This window comes from Chiloscyllium plagiosum, chromosome 34, assembly GCF_004010195.1.
Source record: "Chiloscyllium plagiosum isolate BGI_BamShark_2017 chromosome 34, ASM401019v2, whole genome shotgun sequence".
Lineage (NCBI taxonomy): Eukaryota > Metazoa > Chordata > Chondrichthyes > Orectolobiformes > Hemiscylliidae > Chiloscyllium > Chiloscyllium plagiosum.
This window is the reverse complement of record NC_057743.1, coordinates 32409184-32431805: the sequence shown is the minus strand read 5'-3', so window position 1 is coordinate 32431805 and position 22622 is coordinate 32409184. Positions and strand designations below refer to the sequence as shown.

At 40.9% G+C, this 22622-nt stretch overlaps 1 protein-coding gene across 2 annotated transcripts in view; it reads left to right on the top strand.

The window, feature by feature from the left end:
- LOC122540401 (probable pleckstrin homology domain-containing family N member 1) overlaps positions 1-22142 on the top strand; it is a 68296-nt gene extending 46154 nt beyond the window's left edge. For both annotated transcript variants that reach the window (XM_043676091.1, XM_043676092.1), the window contains 4 exons: positions 11745-11831; positions 16556-16631; positions 18220-18296; positions 18767-22142. In XM_043676091.1, the coding sequence (XP_043532026.1) occupies positions 11745-11831; positions 16556-16631; positions 18220-18296; positions 18767-18850 (324 nt within the window). In that variant the 3' untranslated portion in view covers positions 18851-22142. The remainder of the gene's footprint in view (positions 1-11744; positions 11832-16555; positions 16632-18219; positions 18297-18766) is intronic.
- Positions 22143-22622: the final 480 nt, after the last annotated feature.

Below are 22622 nucleotides of genomic sequence, written 5' to 3'. Positions count from 1 at the left end.
GCTGTTTTCCCTGGAGCGTCAGAGGCTGAGGGGTGTCCTTATTGAGGTTTATAAAATTATGAGGGGCATGGCTAGGATAAATAGACAAGGTACTTTCCCTGGGACAGGGGGAGTCCAGAATTAAAGGGCATAGATTTAGGGTGAGAGGGGAAGTATTTAAAAGAGATCTAAGGGGCAACGTTTTCACACAGAGGGTGGTGCATACATGGAATAAGCTGCAGAGGAAGTGATGAAGGCTGGTACAATTACAATATTGAAAAGGTATTCAGATGGGCATATGAATAGGAAGGGTTTTGAGGGATATGGACCAAGTGCTGGCAAATGGGACTAGATTAATTTAGGATATCTGGTTGGCATGGATGAATTGGACTGAAGGGTCTGTCTCCAATGCAGTACCTCTCTATAACTCTATGACTCTAATATGTTGAAGTTTTTTTTCTTGCATTCATCAGGATATATGCAAGAATACCAAATTCTGAATGATCGCAACAATTTATACAGGGTGCTGTGGTCAAGCCACTCCTCAGAGTATTAACTGACTGCTGTATGGAAGCGGGGAATTGAGTACTCTGCCATTTTATTCAATGTTAGGTTAGAAAACCCTGCCACCCCAACCACTAAATGCTGCCTGAGGGATGTACTACTTGTCAGAAATGAGGAACTGATATGGATGTGAAATACAAAAACCCTGGTTCTAAACTGTACGTTCTTTAATTGTGGATGGCACACTGGTTCAGTGGTTAACACTGCTACCTGAAAACATCAGGGACCCTTGATTTATATGGAGTTTGAACATTCTCCACGTGACTGCATTGGTTTCCACTGGATGCTCTGGTTTCCTCTCACAGTCCAAAAATATGCAGGTTACGTAGATTAGCCATGGAAGACACAGTGTTACAGGGAGAAGGTAACAGGGGTGGATCTGGGTGGGATGCTCTTCAGAGAGTTGGTGTGGACTCAATGGGCTGATTGGCCTGATTCCTCGCTGTAGGGTTTCTATGATTCTATGGAACAGCACCAATATAGATTAACATTTCGCCCATTTGTTATTCATGCAACCTTGTTGTATTAGATTGGCTCTTTCGTTGATATCACAGTTAATGCTCTTCAAAAGCAAATTTGATTATGAATCATCATGGGACAGCCTAAAACATGATGAAACATATTTTAAATGCAAGTTCCTTTCTCTTATCTATTTGAGTCAACAACTTTGAATATTTAGGTGCAGTCAATGTACACTTTGGAGTAAGTCCATAAACAATAGGAACAGGAGTTAGTCATTCCGTGCCTGAAACCTCCTCTGCTTTCAGTAGAATAATGACTGATCTGATAAAGCACCTCAAGTCCACTTTCCTGCTCTTTCCCTGTAACCCTTGATTCCCCTATTGTTCAAGAATTTATCTCAACTTGAAAGATACACAAGGACTTTGCTCCCACAGCTCTCTGGAGCAAGGGGTTCCAAAGACTCATAGCCCTCTGAGAGAAGACATTATCTCCTCATCTCAGTCTTAAACTAGCATCCCTTTGTTTTGAGACAATGTCCTCTCGGCCTGGACTCTCCTCTGAGGGGCAACAGCCTCTCATCATTTACCCTTCCAAGCCTCTTAAAAATCCTAAATGTCTCAATAAGATCACTTCTCATTCTTCTTAATTCCGATGACTAAAGTCTGAACCTGTTTTAAACTTTGTCCATAAGACAATCCTTCCATACCATATCCTAGTGAGCCTTCTCTGAAATGCCTCCAATGAAATGATATCTTTCCTTTAATAAAGGGACTAAAACTGCTCATAGTGTTCCAGATGTGGTCTCACCAGCACCTTGCACAGTTGCAGCGATACTTCCCTACTCTTATACTCCAACTCCCTTGAAATAAGGGCCAAATTTCCATTAGCATTCCTGATTATCTGCTGCACCTGTGTGCTAGCTTTCTGTGCTCCATGCACAATCACCCCAATTCCCTTTGTGTTGTAGCTTTATGCAGTTTCTCTACATTTAAATAATCCTGTTTTTGTTCTCCCTTCCAAGATGGACAATTTCACATTTTCCTACATTTACACACCATTTGCCAACTTTTTCCTACATACTTAACCTATCAATTCTCTCCATAAACTATTCATATCCCTCTTGCAACTTGTCTTTCAATTTATTTTTTGTGTCATCTGCAAACTTGGCTACAGTCCATTTACCTCTTTTCTGCAAGTTATTAATATATACTGTAAACAGTTGTGGTCCTCACACTGATCCCTGTGGAGCCCCATTGGTTACAGATTGCCCTGAAAAAGAACCACCTATCCCCATTTGCTGATTCCTGCTGGTGAACCAATTCTCAGTGCACACCAATATACACTTCCAACATTATCTTATGATAGCATTTTGTGATGTACCTTGTCAGGTGCCTTCTGGAAGTCCAAATCTACATCTACTGGTTCCCCTCTATCTACTCTGGTTGAAACCTTCTTGAAAATCTCTGACAAAATAGTCAGACACATTTCATGCAACCATGCTGACTATGCTTGAATAGATTATGATTTTCCAAAAGTGCTGTTATTAGTTCCTTAGTTATTGATTCCAATGTTTTTCCAACAATTATTGTTAGGTTAATTGGCCTATAATTACCTTCCCTTTTCGTACAGCCACTCCATCTCCTTCCTCTCTGAAAAGGACTGTCACATTGGCAGTTTTCCAATACTCCAGTACTAATCAAGAGTACAATGATTTTTGAAAAATTACAACCAATGCATCCACCACCTCTGTAGCTACACTCTTTAGGATTCAAAGTTTGTGAGAAGATTTGTAGCTCGGGTGCTCGTTGCTGTGGTTCTGTTCGCCGAGCTGGAAGTTTTTGTTGCAAACGTTTCATCCCCTGTCTAGGTGACATCCTCAGTGCTTGGGAGCCTCCTGTGAAGCACTTCTGTGGTGTTTCCTCAGGCATTTATAGTGGCCTGTCCCTGCCGCTTCCAGTTGTCAGTTTCAGCTGTCCGCTGTAGTGGCCGGTATATTGGGTCCAGGTCGATGTGTTTGTTGATGGAGTTTGTGGATGAGTGCCATGCTTCTAGGAATTCTCTGGCTGTTCTTTGTTTGGCGTGCCCTATAATGGTAGTATTGTCCCAGTCAAATTCATGTTGCTTGTCGTCTACGTGTGTGGCTAATAGGGATAGCTGGTTGTGTCGTTTCGTGGCTAGTTGATGTTCGTGGATGCGGATCGTTAGCTGTCTTCCTGTTTGTCCTATATAGTGTTTTGTGCAGTCCTTGCATGGGAATTTGTACACTACATTAGTTTTGCTCATGCTGGGTATCGAAGGGTGGAAGGTATAGGGGAGATGTCAGGGGTAGGTTCTTTACCCAGAGAGTGGTGGGGGCATGGAATGCGCTGCCTGTGGGAGTGGCAGAGTCAGAATCATTGGTGACCTTTAAGCGGCAATTGGATAGGTACATGGATAGGTGCTTAAGCTAGGACAAATGTTCGGCACAACATCGTGGGCCAAAGGGCCTGTCCTGTGCTGTATTGTTCTACGTTCTATGTTCTATGTTCTTAACACGCTGCCAGGCTTGGTAGTGGAGGCAGATATGATAGGGATGTTTAAGAGACTTTGAGATAAGCACGTGAATATTGCAAGGAATGGAGAGATATGCACCAAGGGCAGGCAGAAGGGATTACCTATAGTTTAGTTTGGCATCATGTTTGGCACAACTCATGGGCCAAACAGCTCATTCCTGTGCTGTACAGTCCTATGTTCCATGTTCTATTTAGTTGTTTCAGTAATTTTGCCATAATGCATTCCATCTCGGAACATATGAACTGCTATAATTAGGCTAAACATTCAAAGTGTTTCAAATCAGCTCAATTCAACATGAAGGACTTTACCTTTATAACTGAGTTACTATCATCTTCATCTAAACATTATGATTTCTGTCCACAGTCTAATTCAACACACCCCTACCAGATGGTTATTACACATAGTTGGTTGATGTTCAGTTACTTAATTGACTATGTTAACAATTAAAATTTACAATTTTATTTATTTAAAAATTCAGAAATAAATTGAATTAATCTAGTTGATTGGTTTTTCCAGTTTTAAACTGATTAAAGTCACTTGTTATATATAGCAGAACTGTTCAAAGTTTGACTGAAGATTTGTAGCTCGGGTGCTTGTTGCTGTGGTTCTGTTCGCCGAGCTGGATGTTTTTGTTGCAAACGTTTCGTCCCTTGTCTAGGTGACATCCTCAGTGCTTGGGAGCTTCCTGTGAAGCGCTTCTGTGGTGTTTCTGGGACAACACTACCATTATAGGGCAAGCCAAACAAAGAACAGCCAGAGAATTCCTAGAAGCATGGCACTCATCCACAAACTCCATCAACAAACACATCGACCTGGACCCAATATACCGGCCACTACAGCGGACAGCTGAAACTGACAACCGGAAGCGGCAGGGACAGGCCACTATAAATGCCTGAGGAAACACCACTGAAGCGCTTCACAGGAGGCTCCCAAGCACTGAGGATGTCACCTGGACAGGGGACGAAACGTTTGCAACAAAAACTTCCAGCTCGGCGAACAGAACCACAGCAACTCTTTAGGATTCTAGGATGCAATCCATCAGGGCTAGGGACCTATCCCTTTAACCTCATTAGTTTGTCTACTTCAACGTTTCTAGTAATGGTGATGGCACTTAATTCCTCCCACATATTCTTTAGTATTAATGAGATGTTTGAAGTATCTTCCACCATAAAGACTGCTGCAAAATGTCTAAGTCCTTGATCTTAGAATCCCAACAGTTTGGAACCAGGACATTTGGCCCAAGTCCACGCCGACCCTCCAAAGAGTAACCCAACCAGAATTATTACCCTACCCTATTACGCTACATTTCCTCTGACTAATGCATCTAACCTACACATCCCTAAACACTCTGGGCAATTTAGCATGGCCAATTCACCTAACCTGCACATCTTTGGAAGGAAACCACAGCACCGAGAGAAAACCCACACAGACACGGGGAGAATGTGCAAATCCCACACAGACAGTCACACGAGGCTGGAATCAAACGCAGATCCCTGGCACGGTGAGGCAGCAGTGCTATCCACTAAGCCACTGGGCTGCCCTAACTTTTGCCTCAGATTAATTTTCTAAGGGACCTATGTTCACTTTGACCTGTCTCTTCCCTTTATATATTTAAAGAAGTTCTTATTGTCAGTTTTTATATTCCTCACTTATTTGTCATTTTAGTTCATTTTCACATTCTTTCTTTCCTTTTATCCCTCCTTTGCTGGATTCTAAATTTATCCTTGACCAAAGATGTACAGATTAGGTAGATTGGCCTTGCTAAATTGCCCATAGTGTCCAGGGAGGTATCGGTTAGGTGGATTATGGGAAGTGCAGGGTTACAGGGATAGAGTAGGGGGGGTGTGGGACTGGGTAGGATGCTGTTCACTGGTCAGTGTGGACTCGATGGGCCAAATGGCCTGTTTCCACTCTATAGGGATTCTATGACTTGGGGCTATCACTGACTTTTGCCTCCTTCAAAGCTATTCATTTCAACTCTATCCCCTCCACTTCTTTGGTCAGCCATGGTTGGTTTATCTCTCTATTAGGATCTCTCCTCTGCATTGTTGAGGACAATAAATTACATCTTTAAATGTCTGCCATTGTTTGCTTACGTCTTTCCTGCTAATTTATCTGAATGTTATATTCAGTAATAGAAATTCTTAAAATGACTCATGTTTGACTGGGCAAAGTAGATGGCTTGTCAGATGGAAAAAAATGGAAAAAATCATTTGGTTGGATACTCAATAGTAATAAAAATCTAAAATATAAGAATACAGATTGGTGGTGTATTTAGCAGTGCTAATAGCTAACTTTGAAACAATTCGTAGCACATTAGACGTTTTTTCAAACTCCAGTAGAATTGAGTATGAAACTGAGGCTCAAACTCCAGTTCAATAGTGAGAGAGAGCTGTGCTGTTGGACATAACATCTTGTGGATGGACATTAAACCCAGATTTTGTCTGTTGGTGCAAAATGCCCCTATTTTTAAGAACAGGATACTTCTCAATTCTGGCCAAAATTTAATTCTCAACCAGCACCACTAAGACAGATAACTTGCCCATTGTCACATTGCTGCTTGTGGGATCTTGCTATACCCAAATTGTCTGGCTTGTTTCAAACATCATAAGGGTGACTATACTCAAACTTCATTAGCTGTAAACCGTTGTGGGATGTACTGAGATGGTCAATGGCACTATATAAATATAAGCCTCTTTATAGAATCCCTACTATGCAGAAAGAGGCCAATCGGTCCATCAAGTCCACGTCAACCCTCAAAAGCATCCCATTCAGATGTGCCACCCACTAACCTATCCCCGTAGCCTCACATTTACCATGGCTAACCCACCTAACCTACATAGCCCTAGACACTATGGGGCAATTTAACATGGCCAATCCACCCAACCTGCATTTCTTTGGACTGTGGGAGGAAACCCGAGCAAACCCACGGAACATGGGGACCATTTGCAAACTCCACCCAGACAGTTGCCCAAGGATGGAATTGAACCCAAGTCACTGTCACTGTGAGGCAGCAGTGCTAACCACCGAGCCACATGCAATCCCATTTTATCTTGCATAGTGGCGGTGAAACCATTTACATTTGTAGATCTTCTTCTGGAATTGTATCAACGTCAAAGAAACACAATGACTGTATTGAGTAGACCTGAAGGTTTCATGTCTTAGTTCAGTCGCATAGATGAGTTAAGATTTCCTTGCTCTGAAATGGTTCCCTAGACTGCAAGACATTTAGGTTAATAAGTTAATAATTATGGGTTCAAGTGATCAGACATTCACTCTTCTTTTCCGGGACCATGATTTAGATTCAGCTAGACTGACATACGATGCAAGTCACTTGCAAATTGTAAGGATCCTGTAAAATATTCAGGCTGCTGAAGCCATCAGGTTGCAGCACAGACTTAGCATTAAGTTAAGAACAACTTACCTTGATCTTACTAGAATATCCCAGAGACATTTGAAGCCAGGAACAGGGTTAGACTGCTCAACTCCTCAAGCCTATTCCACCATAGAATCCCTACATTGTGGAAGCAGGCCATTTAGCCCATTGAGTCCACATTGACCCTCCCATCCAGATCTGCCTTACTCCATAACCCTGTAATTTCCATGGCCAATCAACACAACCTGTGGGAGGAAACCCATGCAGACATGGGGGCAATGTGTAAACTCCACACAGACAATCACCTGAGGGTGGAATTGAACCTGGGCCCCTCTGAGGCAGCAGCACCAACCACTGAGCCACTGTGTTGCCTAACCTGTGACAGGCTGATCAGTAGCCTAACTCCATATAACTGCCTTTGGACAATATCCCTTAATACCCTTAACAAAAATGTATCTACCTTCGATTTAAAATTAACAACTAATTTGGCATCAATTGCAGTTGTCGAACAGAGTTCCAAATCTCTACCACCTTTTGTATGTAGAAGTGTTTCATTACATTTCTCTCAAATAGTCTGGCCCTAATTTTCAGACTATGTCCCCTAGTTCTAGAATCACCAATGAGTAGAAGAAATAGTTTCTTTTTATCTGCCCTGTCTTTTCCTGTTAATATTTCGAAGAGTTTGATCAGATCACCCTGTAATCTTCTAAACTCTTGAGAAAGCAAGCCTAATTTGTATAATCGCTCCTCACAAATTAACCCCTGAAGTCCAAATATTATTCTTGTAAACCTACATGGTACTCCTTTCAACGTCAATATATCCTTTCTGAAGTGTGGTGCCCAGATCTGCTCATTGTACTCCAAGTAGGTTTGAACCACAGTTTCACATAGCTGCAGCATTACTTCTGTGACCCTGTACTCTAGTCCTATAGATGTAAAGGCCAATGTTCCATTAACCTTCTTTATTAATTTCTGCATCTGTTTTGATACTTTAAAGTCTATGCACTCAAACCCTCAAGTCTCTTTGGACATCCACTGTATATAACTCCACACCCTCTGAGTCACTGAGAAACTGAATCACATAAGGAGATAAGAGAGTAAGAATTTATTCAAAAAAGTAGGTCTTAAGGACAGAGGGGGAGGAGAGATTTAAGGTGGGAATCCCAGAGTTTAAGACTGAGGCATGTTGAAAGTACAGTTGCCAATGACAGAATGATTCTCACCTTCATGTGGAAAAGGCTTGATGTGAAGGAGTACAGCGATCTCACCATCACAATAACAATCAGAAAATCACAAGATGACTGATAGGAGAAAAAAGCTCATGTAGGAAAAAAACCTAATGTAACTGAAAGATACAGTTTGGGATTAAATAGAAATAGCTTTTCTTTGTATTAGAATCCCTACAGTGTGGAAACAGGCCCTCCAGCCCAACAAGTCCTCAAAGACCTTCCGAAGAAGCATCCATCCAGATCTATTCACCTCCCCTATTACTTCGTGTTACCCCAGACTAATCCACCTAACCTAAACATCCTTGAACACTATGGGCAAGGCCAATTCACTTAACCTGCACATCTTTTTGGATTGTGGGAGGAAACCCACACAGACAGTCACCCAAGGCTAGAATTGAACTCAGATCCCTGGTGCTGTGAGGCAGCAATGCTAACCACTGAGTCACCATGCCACCATATTCAACCAGGTCAGCACAGCAGGTCAGGCAGCATCCATGGAAAGATTCTTCTACTCCTTGGATGCTGCCTGACCTGCTGTGACTTTTCCAGTGCCACACTTTTGACTCCAATCTCCAGCATCTACAATCCTCACTTTCTCTCTTTGTGTTCGATCACTCTAGAAATGGTTGGTTCCTGTTAACTGAAATGGCTTCCATCCTAAAATTCTTTGCATTGTCAAGTACAGATTCAGCAAAACAAAGTGACATTCAAAGTGCCCTTCTCTTTATCAAGAATACCACTAGCCTCAAGGGTTGGTGGGAAACAGAAAGGGCCATGTCTTGTCTTAATGTTAGATCTTGATTTCTGTAAAAATTGAACCAAATATTGACACTGTCTTAATCTCACTTTGGATTTGCTGGAGGTGAAATTATGACTTTGCTTACCGCACACGGGAAGTACTGGTGACAGCACAGAAACTGACATAAAAGGTCAAACACAAAATTAACTGTTATCTATGTTAGTTCTTCATAAATTCATGATGTTTAAAATAAAAATATTTCCACTGTGTCTGGGTTGAGATATCTATGAATGAGGTATTTACAGGACAATTTTAAAACTGTGTTCTTTTGTCTTTCATGTTATATTTATTACTTCACCTTTGAATCTTTTCATTTTAATATTTCTCACCCATTGTCTTTTGACGTTCTATACCATACCCAAATGTAAAGACAACCTGCTCCATGCAGTCTGACTTCATTCCGTTCTCAACCATTGGGAGGTATATGAAGTTAAAAATCATATAACACCAGGTTATAGTCCAACAGGTTTAATTGGAAACACTAGCTTTCAGAGTGCTGCTCCTTCATCAGGTGGTTATGGAGTACACGATTGTAAGACACGGAATTTATAGCAGAAGTTTACAGTGTGATGTAATTGAAATTATACATTGAGAAATACCTTGATTGTTTATTAAGTCTCTCATCTGTTAGAATGACCATGTTAGTTTCACTCCTTTCATATGTAAATTACAAAACTTTTTTTAAAAGTTACATTCTCAGGTTAACTTTAACAATTGGTGTCAGCCCAGATAATGTGTTGAAGGTGTTTGCCCCCTGTGTGCTGTTGTCTGTGCCATAATGTTTAGACTGATTCTAATCTTAAAAATGAATTAAGAGTCTTCCATGGATTCATATAGTTTTTGAGCAAAGTACAATGTAATTCTGCAAGTACAAATTCACCCCACAAACGTATTTGTGTATGTGTGCATGTCTTACAATTGTGTACTCCACAACCACCTGGTAAAGGAGCAGCGCTCCGAAAGCTAGTGCTTCCAATTAAACCTGTTGGACTATAACCTGGTGTTGTGTGATTTCTAACTTTGTACACCCCAGTCCAACACCAGCATCTCCAAATCATGAGGTATATGAGAGTAGCCTCAGTCTTCTACAGGAACATACAAACAGGAGCTGGCCATCGAGCCTGCCCCACTGTTCAATACAAAGGGTCTGTTTCCATGCTGTACATCTCTATGACTCTATGATTGAACAGTTCAATGTCTTTCACTGTCAGAAGGTTGTGGATTGAAGACATCCTCTGGGGCTTGAACACAAAAATCAAAGCTAATGCTCCAGGAGCAGTACTGAGTCCTCCTAGGAGGTACTATAATTCAGACGAAATGTGAAAAAAAAATTTGTTCTCCTGAGTTAATGAAGATTTCAGAGCATCATTTTGAGGAAGAGTAGGGAGATTATCCCTGATGTTCTAGCCAATATTTATTCTTTTGGCAAGTTCACTAAAACAGACGATCTTCTGTTTTATCACATTGCTGCTTGAGAAATCTAACTGTGTGCAGTTTCAACCATAGAATCACAAAGCTTTACAGATGGAAAGAAGTCCTTTCACCTATTGTGTTCATGCTGGTCATTAATCACCTACCTACTCAAATCCCATTTCCCAGCACTTAGCTGTATGATATAATGTTTCAACTCTCCTTTCTGTGCTCAGGTCTTATCTAATTAGCAGTGGCAAGGGAAAAAAACACAGCTGAGTCTGAGCAAGAGGAGGCACTTGTCTTAACGACAAGATATAATCTATTGTATGATGGCCAGAGGTTCCAGTTAAGTTGACCAGATAGGGATGATTATAAAGATTATCAGGAGGCAGTGATGACATATTTGTCTCCATCAGAAGATTGAGACTGCTTTTTCTCTACCCAAAGAATGTGTGATATCATCAGGTTGGGTAGATTTGGTATTAACCTTTCTGACCCATTACATCACACAACAGGGAGCTATGAATAGTGTGATATAAAGTGCCTTCTTTAAGTATCTTTTGGACTTTTATTGATCCACAGCAATACTTTTAGTGATTCAACATTCATTCAAAGAAATGCTTATTTCTCCTGAACTGGTAAATAGACAAGGTCTTTTCTCTGGGTTGGGGGAGTCCAGAACTAGAGGGTATAGGTTTAAGATGAGAGAGGAAAGATTTAAAGGACACCTAAGGGGCAATCTTTTCACACAGATGGTGGTGCATGTCTGGAATGAGCTACCAGTGGAAGTGGTGGAGGCTGGTACAATTACAACATTTAAAAGGGCATCTGGATGAGTATAGGAATAGGAGGGGTTTTGAGGGATATGGGCCAAATGCTGGCAAATGAGACTAGATTAATTTAGGATATCTGGTTGGCATGGATGAGTTGGACCGAAGTGTCTGTTTCTGTGCTGTACATCTCTATGACTCTATGATGAACTCACAGTATAGTTGATTTGAACATTACCATTTCTGTGATGTTCATCTCTGAGTTCTATTCCACTGCAGTTGGGACTTTATTGATTGTGTGATTTTGAATGTGCTATCAATGTTGCAGCACAGGAAGAAAGAACACAGAGATCCTATTTAGGGTGACTATTGTTCATAAGACTTGTCACCGTCTGGTCCTCAGCTCAGACAACAGTATTAAAACAGTTGCCTGTGGGTGTTAATGGAACACTGTGGACAATAATCTGGCATTTCCTTGACACCTCCTCACTTCAGATTCCTTGCAATACCCCAGTAATGTCACTGACCTATTAAAAATCATTGCATAATTTCTCATTATTATCAGCCTCAATCCTCTCTTTTTTTTCAAAATTATACAGATATTTGAAGAAAGAATTATGGTTTTATTTCCAGATGATCTTATTATACTCTCCACCGATGAACAGAAAACCATTGTTCAGTATGAAGTAAGTGTTTCCTTTCTGTCAGCCCCTAAATTAAATTCAAGCAGAGTTAAAAATGCATGACAGGGAGGATATATTTAAGCTTCCTCCTTTAAATCAATTCTGTGGCTCTGTTCAGCAGGTAGATAACCTTCTCAAATCCCCTGCCTTCATGTTGTAGTTTCTAATACCATGTTCTAAGAGCTTTTAAATCACAATGTGAGGAGAAAGTGAGGGTTGCAGATGCTGGAGCTCAGAGTCGAGAGTGTGGTGCTGGAAAAACACAGCAGGTCAGGCAGCATCTGAGGAGCTGAAGAATCGACGTTTCGGGCAAGAGTCCTTCATCAGGAATGAGGCTTGTGAGCCAAGGGGGTAGAGAGATAAATGGGAGGAGTGGGGGTGTGGGGGGAAGGTAGCTGAGAGTGTGATAGGTAAATTAAGGTGGGAGTAATGGTGATAGGTTGGAGAGGAGGGTGGAGCAGAGAGGTAGGAAGGAAGATGGACAGGTAGAACAGGTAATGAGAACGGTGTCGAGTTGGGAGGTTGGAACTGGGATAAGGTAGGGAGAGCGGAGATGAGGAAACTGATGAAGTCCACATTGATGCCAACAATCCATGGAGTGATCACAAACAAAATAACTCTCCCCAGCCACAGTCCGGCTGAACTCGGCCATGTAATGCCTTGATGTGCAGTTCAACGTAGAGCTGGAATTCAAACTCTACATCCTATTAATCAAATTTTTCTGGCCTCACACAGTTACCAGCAAAACCTTTCTCTACATTTTCATCCCTTGGACACTAACAGAAAGTGGTGCTTAAATGCAGCATCTTTGTTTACTTTCCTTTAGTAAACTAACTTTCCAGCTCAGCAAGCAAACCTACATGCAGAACCACAATCTGAGCTACAAATCTCAAAACTTGCTAACTTTCCTTTAAGCCGATTATCCTATGAAGTCTGGTTTCATAGCTAGTTCACATTAATGAACTTTCTATGTTGATGTATATCCAGAATTGTCTGCCCTGAAAGATTTGCCACACTCTGTTAATCAGGAAATCTTGCATCTGGCAAAGGAAGAAGTGGGAGCCAATGGATTTACTCATAATACCCAGTGCAGCATAAAGGCTGACTTCCGTCCCCTCCCATAGCCCCTCCTCATTTGAAAAGAAGTTATTATAAAAATCTTCTGATCATCTATCTAGACATATAATGATACACCTCCATGACAAATGGGACTGAACCCAAGCATGGTGCTAGACGTAGGGACTGCCATAGAATCCCTCCTGTGTGGAAAAAGGCCATTCAACCCATTGAGTCTGCAATGACCCTCCAAAAGGTCCCACCCAGACCCACTATATCCCTGTAAGTCCATTTTCCACGGCTAATTCCCCTTTCTTGCATGTCCCTGGACACTATGGGCAATTTAGACTGGCCAATCCACCTAACCTGCACATTTTTGGACTGTGGGAGGAAACCAGAGCATCAGGAGGAAACCCACACTGACACAGGGAGAATGTGCAAACTCCACACAGAGAGTCACCCGAGGTTGGGATCAAACCTGGTCTTTAATGCTGTGAGGCAGCAGTGCTAACCACTGATCCACTATGCTTGCCCCATTACATTATACGATGTTTTTTAACTGGTTCTTATAGATGTGCTTAAATCTTTCCCCAATTTGTTTTGGCTGCCCTTCATCACTGCTCAAATCTTCATGTAGCTAATTGGCTATAATGCAGTTACAACAGCAGGTCATAGATTGGGAATACTGCTATGAGTAATTCAACTCCCGACTCCCCACAGCCTGCCACAAACTGCAAAGCATAGATCAGGTAAAATGCAATACTCTTCCTTTGCATGGATGCGTACAGCTCCACCAACAGTGGCACAGTGGTTAGCACTGCTGCCTCACAGCGCCAGAGACCCGGGTTCAGTTCCCGCCTCAGGCGACTCTCTGTGTGGAGTTTGCACGTTCTCCCCGTGTCTGCGTGGGTTTCCTCCGGGTGCTCCGGTTTCCTCCCACAGTCCAAAAATGTGCAGGTTAGGTGAATTGGCCATGCTAAATTGCCCGTAGTGTTAGGTGAAGGGGTAAATGTAGGAGAATGGGTCTGGGTGGGTTACGGGTCGGTGTGGACTTGTTGGGCCGAAGGGCCTGTTTCCACACTATAGGGAATCTAATCAACACACTAATAGCCCAACACCATTCAAAACAACAGCAGCCCACTCAATTGGCATCACATCCACCACCTTAAATATTCTGTCTTTTCAAGACTACTGTAGCTAGATTGTTATTCCTTTGCTGTTGAATGGATCAAAATCCTGGAACTCCCTTTTTAATCGCATAATAGGTGACAGTCTATCAGGACCTGGCACCTCAAGGAGCATTAGGGACTAAGAGGAGATACTGACTTACAGGAGAGAACATTGTGGGAAAGAGAGAGTAATGTGCCCATGGTAAATCTATTAACACGCTAAAATATGAAATTAATGACAAGTGACTAAAGAAATTAAGTTTTGGGTAAGAAAAAGAAGAAAGCATATGTCAGGTATACACAGGATAGATCACGTGAATCCTTAGAAGAGTATAAAGGCAGTAGGAGTATAGCTTATAGCTAAGAGAGAAATCAGGAGGGCAAAAAAGGGGACATGAGGTAGCTTTGGCAAATAGAGTTAAGGAGATTCCAAAGAGTTTTTACAAATACATTAAGGACAAAAGGATAACTAGGGAGACAATAGTGCCCCTTGAAGATCAGCAAGGCGGCCTTTGTGTGGAGCTGTAGGAGATGGGGGAGATACTAAACGAGTATTTTGCATCAGCATTTACTGTGGTACAGGCAATGGAAGATATAGAATGTAGGGAAATAGAGGGTGACATCTTGAAAAATGTCCATATTACAAAAGAGGAAGTGCTGGATGTCTTGAAAAACGTAAAGGATAAATCACCAGGTCCTGCTCAGGTATACCCTAGAACTCTGTGGAAAGCTAGAGAAGTGATTGCTGGGCCTCTTACTGAGATATTTGTATCATCGATAATCACAGGTGAGATGCCGGAAGACTAAAGGTTGGCTAACATGGCCACTATTTAAGGAAGGTGGTAAGGACAAGCCAGGGAATTATAGACCAGTGAGCCTGACCTCAGTGGTGGGCAAGTTGTTGGAGGAAATCCTGAGGGACAGGATGTACATGTATTTGGAAAGGCAAGGACTGATTAGGGATAGTCAACATGGATTTGTGCATGTGAAGTCATGTCTCACAAACTTGATTGAGTTTTTTGAAGAAGTGACAAAGAGGATTGATGAGGGTAGAACAGTGGATGTGATCTATATGGACTTCAGTAAGGCGTTCAACAAGGTTCCCCATGGGAGACTGGTTAGCAAGGTTATATCTCATGGAATAAAGGGAGAACTAGTTATTTGGATACAGAACTGGCTCAAAGGTAGAAGACAGAGGGTGGTGGTGGAGGGTTGTTTTTCAGACTGGAGGTCTGTGACCAGTGGAGTGCCACAAGGATCAGAACTGCGTCCACTATTTTCATAATTTATATAAATGATTTGGATGTGAGCATAAGAGGTTTAGTTAGTAAATTTGCAGATGACACCAAAATTGGAGGTTTAGTGGACAGCGAAGAAGATTATCTCAGATTACGACAGAATCTTGATCAGATGGGCCAATGGGTTGAGAAGTGGCAGATGGAGTTTAATTCAGATAAATGTAAGGTGCTGCATTTTGGAAAGCAAATCTTAGTAGGACTTATACACTTAATGGTAAGGTCCTTGGGAATGTTGCTGAACAAAGAGACCTTGGTGTGCAGGTTCATAGCTCCTTGAAAGGGAGTCGCAGGTAGATCGGATAGTGAAGAAGTTTGGTATGGTTTCCTTTATTGAGTACAGGAGTTGGGTATTGAGTACAGGAGTTGGGAGGGCATCTTATGGCTGTACAAGGCATTGGTTAGGCCACTGTTGGAATGTTTGCACAATTCTGGTCTCCTTCCTATTGGAAGGATGTTGTGAAACTAGAAAGGGTTCAGAAAAGACTTACAAGGATGTTGCCAGGGTTGGAGGATTTAAGCTACAGGGAGAGGTTGAATAGGCTAGGACTGTTTTCACTGGAGGGTCAGAGGCTGAAGAGTGACCTTCTCAAGGTTTACAAAATCATGAGAGGCATGGATAGGATAAATAGACAAAGTCTTTTCCCTGGGGTGGGGGAGTCCAGAACTAAAGGGCATAGGTTTATGGTGAGAGGGGAAAGATATAAAAGAGACCTAAGGGGCAACTTTTTCATGCAGAGTGTGGTACGTGTATGGAATGAGCTGCCAGAGGAAGTGGTGGAGGCTGGTACAATTACAACATTTAAAAGGCATCTGGATGGGTATAGGAATAGGAAGGATTGGAGGGATAGGGCCAGGTGCTGGCAGCTGGGACTAGATTGGGTTGGAATATCTGGTCAGCATGGATAAGTTAGATCAAAGGGTCTGTTTCCGTGCTGTACATCCCTATGACTCTATGCTCTATAGTCATCTCCAGATTACCACCGTACTGAAGATTTTTTGGAAGGTTTTAAAAGATACAGCTTTATTTTATTGGACACTATGCATTGCCCACTCCTTCAAGCACAAGGATGATGTAGCAAGATTTGATTGTTTTGGAGCATTGAAGTCAGGTTAATTAGTGCATTTAAAAGCCAATGATCATGATTAAAAATATGTTTGGTGCTAAAAATGAAGTAAGACTGATCTTTAATCCCAACCCACACAGGGAAGACTTGCAACTCAAAGCATCAGAGCTTTGGAAAGATCAGCTCGTGTAGGGCATCTTGAGTTTGAAATCACAGGTCAGTCATTTCATTTCGTGAATTTGGTTCCCACACATTAGATTTTCACACACTGCTTATTATTATTATTATTATTATTATTACTATTTGCCGTTGCAATTGTACCTCATGGAAATCTCTCATCTTGTTAATTTGAGCTTTCTTTCCAATGAAGCTACTCTGTAAATCCCCATGACCTTTTATTTTTGAAACTTTTTAAATAATTGCTCTATCTCACGGTTTTCTGGCCCTTACAGTCCATGGTTTGTCTTAAGCCTCATCTGTCTCTGAATTGACATAATTTCATTTTCAACAACCTTTAGAGCAGCACAATTGGCTCCAGCACCCTCATGTCAACTATTGCTCCATCCCCTGGATTTCATCCAATGGTACAAAATATATCTTTAGATGTCAGTCTGGACTCAACAACTATTGAATAGCCTGGGAGTAGTCTCAAAAGCTGTGTCTAGGAAGCAGCAGGTGTGATGCAGTCTCCTGTTGCTTTTTGCCCCATGTCAAACTTAAACTGAGGTTGATTGTGAAAACATCTATAGAACAAAGTCTATTGAAGTAGACCCGGCCCTCTTTCAATTAAGCAGGAACGATGTAATGAACCTCATTCAAATATGTTAATGCACAGTTCACATCATCTTAGCCAAAGTTATATGCTGTCTGACCTTTCTGGTGTAATAATTCTTAGCTCAGTTACTTACTTGAGCTTTATGTATGAGTAAACCCCAAGCTCAGCCAGCGGTTTTGCGGATCTATTTCTTAGAAAGCTCTGATCTCACTTCCGGGCAGAGGTTTAGACTTGGTCTTCCTGCTCTCCTAGCTAAAGATAGCAAGGCTGGGCAGTTAGTATGGTTACATTTGGACTGGAACTTATTTTTAGTTAAAAGCTAGAGTAAAACTCAGCTTTATAAAGAATTTCAATGATATTTTATCGAACATCTGACTCTGTCGTCCTTCAGTTCTAGCTTGTCATTTTCATTCCCTTGTTTTCATCACTGTATCATTGACTGTTCAGCCTTGGTCAGGACTTTAATTCCATCCCTACTTCCCAACTTCACTCTTTCCTCCTTTAAAATGAGGTAATGGTGGCATAGTGGTAATGTCAGTGGGCTAAAAATCCAATGCCCCTGGCTAATTTTCTGGCTGAGCCTGGGTTCAAAACTCACCATAGTAGATGGTGATGTTTGAACTTGTTTTTTTTTTAAATAAAACTAGTCTAATGGTGACCATGTTACCTTTATTGATTGTAAAAACTCATCAGGTTGACCAATATCCTTGAGGGAAAGAACTCTACCACCCTTACCAGGTCTGACCAACATATGACTCAGGATTCACAACAACATGATCAACTCTTAACAGCCCTCAGGGCATTTAGGGCTGGTCAATAAAGGCTGGTCCAGCCAGTGATGACCATACCTTATAAATGAATGAAAAAATGCTTCCCTAAACTCTTCAGCCAAGCTTTTTATCACTCTCTGTGTGGCTTTGTGTCAAAATGATGTTAAATAAAATATATTAATGTGAAGCTTCTTGGAATGTTTTACTCTGTTAAATAATTTATAGTTGTTTGGTCACAAATGCAAATTCTTATCTGTAGGTAACATGATGGAGCCTGTGAAGGTCTCTTGTGCCAAGCCAGCCGAATACAAAAAGTGGTTTTTCCACCTCCAGAAGGTATTGTCAAGAAAGTCAGCTTCCAAGGAAATTGAAAAATTTAACAGTGTGGATATCATTCAGGAATTTAACCAATCTGTGCTAATATTGTTTAATCTGAACCATTTAAGTCAGAGGATAAAGGAACTTGATCCAAATACTCTCCAGTGCCTTGCTACACAGATTAATTTTCATGCTTACATAATGGCATATGCATTTATTGGCCTTGTGTCTATTGGGTCACCTGGTGTAGTACATCACAGAGGAAATATTCAATAAGACCTGACTTTTTTTTGTTAAAGATTAAATATCACTGCCTGAAATGAACTATAGACTTTCATTTACATATATTGTTAACCTTTATTGATTTATCCTATCAAACATCCTTTAATGTTAAATCTTTGTAAACCCATAGTGGTGTTACACATTTTCTTTGTGTGGTATGAATCAAAGTATTGCAATAATGAGTTAATGCTCTTCTGTGTTTTTAGCCGGACTATAATACCAACACTTTGCCTTCGAATGGTCAGCTCCCACCAAGACCACCCAAGAAGAGAAGCAGCTGTCGTTACTGAGGTTGTTCCTACACAGTCTTGTGAATGCACTTCTACGTCATAGTCACCAGTTTACACTTGAAAAGCATGAAAACCTCAGAACAGTGATCCAGAAGACACTACTGATATACTGCTTGACTACCTGCACTGGCTTTGAAACTGAGTTAGGGAGTAGCAGGATTATGTCTTTCTAAAATATTCATCATTGGCATCTCCGCCTCATGACTCAGCACAATTTAAATGGAGGTAGATGGGCAACCTTTTAGTGGTCTTCTGCTGATGTTACTCTGAAACTGACTGCAAGAGTAAACAGCCTACAATCCATGTTCCCTCCCTCTGTCGTATACTTGATAGCATTGCAGTTGGAAATCTCAACTTGCTATGTGGAAAAATCATACTCAGTTATCATAACTTGCTGCTTCTTTTTGATAGCATGTTAGAACTGCAATGGGTTTGACCATAATGGCCACCGGAAATCAAAATGTCAAGACTGGAAAACAGAACTCCTCCCAGTAAAACCAGGACACCTTAAGGTGCACTCCTTATTTTGCCTGTGTTAGTTGATCTCACCTGTGAGTGAGGTAGGGGTACCATCACATGTCCTCAGAGCCTGTGTGCTCTGGCTGTTATGCTGCTACTGGGATTTGGGAGCATGCAGGTATTGGGTGAATACGCCAAGCTTGGAAGTTGCATGTCCAAAGTCATACTCCATTCTCACAAACAGAGATGTCACCTGCAGTGAGATGCATTGTGGTTACAGTCACCCAAGGGACTGTAGGCCTGGATGAGTCACTGCTTTCAGACTGCAAAGGAGTGAAAATCTATTTTAATTAAATCGGATCTGGATTGCCAATAAGATTGGCGTTCATCATTCATTCCTTGTGATTGTCCAGAAAACATTAGTGATTTGTAAAAACCTTTTACTATCCTCCTGTACTTCTATACTGGAATGCGCATGACAATAAAGGATAGTCTATATTCTATTCTTGAGCAATTGCAGTTCACGTGGTAAAGGCAACCCCAGGCTGAACTTAAATAGGGTGTTCTTGTATTTTGTTCCCACAACCAGACAGCACATTTCTACAGGTCCCACTAATGTACTTTGCAAGATTTTTTTCTCTAATGGCATTGTAATTTTTACATTTGGAGGAGATACAAATGTCAGTGGTGTGCTGAAGATTTGTCAATCAGTGATGTGATACCTGATTGTCATTTTCTTTACATGACTCTGCATGTCATCAACATTTACAGATTACATTTTTCAAAACAACTTTTTAAAAAAATCATCACGTAACCTATTTGTTGATGATGTTTCATTGTGCCTACTACTTCTTAAAGAAATATGAGTGATAAAGATCTTTAGTCTTTCATTGCAAGTTCCAAAACAAGAAACTTACATTTGGTCAGCTTTCAGAGGAATATTATTCTTTCATCTGTGGAGCTCACTGCCTTGTAGGTATTGCTTCAGTTTCAGTTATAACAAATGTACACGTAGAGAGTGTGCTTACTCTCTGTAAAGTGAAATATGGCTCGGAGATTCATGCCTCATAAAAGAATCCATGATACAAGCCTTCCTTCGTAATAACTGTGAAATAAATTTCTCTTTTAAAACATAATTATTTACATATTATCATTTATAGGTATGATTTAGGTTTCGGAATCATTTTAATGTTTTCATTTTCAGAAGGGATTTTGATAAAGATTGTGGGAAGAATCTGTTTCCAATGGCAAGAGGGCCGGTAACCAAAGGACACAGATTTAAGGTAAAGAAGCTGGTGGGCTGGGGGCTTTGGAATAAAGGGATTTCTAATTTAAGTTACAAGTTGGAATGCACTATTTGACAGCAGATTCAACAGTAACTTCCAAAATGGGATTGGGCAGGAAAATCTGTGAGCAAAGAATGGGTGGATGGGACCAATTAGTTCACTCTGAAAGAGAATCAGCACAGATGCAATGAGATGAATGGCTTCTCTCTGGACTGCAAGATCTGTTATTCAAATTCCCTACCTTTGAGCGAAGGTTCTTCAAAATTTATCATACTTACTTTTTGCTCACCAAAAATGTATTATCTGTATCCTAACCAATGCAAGAATCCTCAAAAATCCCAGGCTTTGACAGATATTCTTTGTAGGTAAATGAGTGAGCCATTTTGGGCAGTAAAGACCCACTCTTCAGGCCCGTGCTCCCAGGATTGTGGTGAGAAAATGTCGGCCAAGATTTTAGCTCAAGCTCCTTTGTGTTGAATACCAGTGGGCGGAAGGTGTGTACAGATTTCAGACTCAGTCTTTGTGAAGAATGGGTGTGCAATACACTGTTCTTGGCTGGCACCTGAAAATTGGTTAGTTGTCTGAGTACAGGCAGTTCTTCCAGAACGCGATAGTTGTGTTCCTGTGCGACCCCATGCTATACAAAAATTGTGTAGTGCAAACAATACTTAAAGTGTTGGTTACTAACCATATTATAGCCAATGTGCACTTTACAAGTTTGAGCTTGAGAAACAGCATTCCCTATTCACCCAATTGCAATATAGCCAATTTGTGTCAACAAAAGACGGGACATAGCAGAACTGCCTGTATGTTACTAGTACCTGGGAAAGCATATGCCTGACACAGGTGCATGCTTTCAACAGCACAGAAAGTCGAGGAAAGAAGGAATATAGAAATATAGATTGTGTGCACAAACTGGCAAGTTACTCTGTTTCTAAGCTCAGTTACATTTTCAGACTTGACACATTGAATTTTCCACCCTGATTTCTTGAGTAAATTATTTTTATGTTTTCTCTATGTTGTATAGAATTCTCTGTTTTTGATGCAGCCCAGATCTGCAATGATAACATTCTGGAGTATCTTTGTGATGGCACTTATTAAGTTAGTAACTCACTTATTAATAACTACCATTACTTAATTCTGGAAAATATCTTTCCTTTTTTAGCATGGGTCTTCCTTTTGATTTTTGATTTAACATTTTTTTTTCCCTCTCAAAATTGGTTCAGTGACTTACCTTTGTGTCAGAGGACTGTGTGTTTGAGTCCCAACTGTCCACATATGATCTTGGCTGTCACTTCAGTGCAGTATTAAGGGAGCAACTGTACTGTCTGAGGAGTCATCTGTGGGAGTGAGATATTAAATCAAAGTCCTACCTAATCTCAGGTGTATTCATTGTATATTAAATGTTGCCTTGCATACAGTTGATGAGTAATACTTAGAGTTTCACTTGAGTGCTTACAATGAGACTATTGAAACGGCTGTATTTCAGTTAGGAGATGTACGCTTGTAATGTTTGGCTCTGTAAATAAATGTACAACTGACTAAAAGCTGTCTCCTTTGCCGACTGATCATCTGGAATATAACAATCAATTTTTAAAGAAGGACCACGGAATTCTCTCTAAAGTCCAGGACAATACTGAATCATCAGTCCACATCATCAGTGGCTGTGCATCACTACAATTCATAAGGTCCTTCGTTGGCTGTAGAGCTCTCTGGAGTGTTCTGATGTCAAGAAAATTGATGAATAAATGTACTTTCTTACATTCTTTTTTCTTTTTGCTTTCTGAATTATTTTATTATTTTCAGCTTTCCTCACTGGTCTTCTAACATCATATTCCTTATGGACAACATAGCAACTGAACTTCTCTCAGTCAAATTTACTTTTGACCTGAACATCAGACGTTTCACAACAGGAAACAGAGGTGACTTATCTGAAATAATGGAATTTAATGGTATTGAGATAATTTAACATTGGTATAATTTACAAGCAGCATTAGTTTGCCACTGGATGGCATAATTGCTCAATA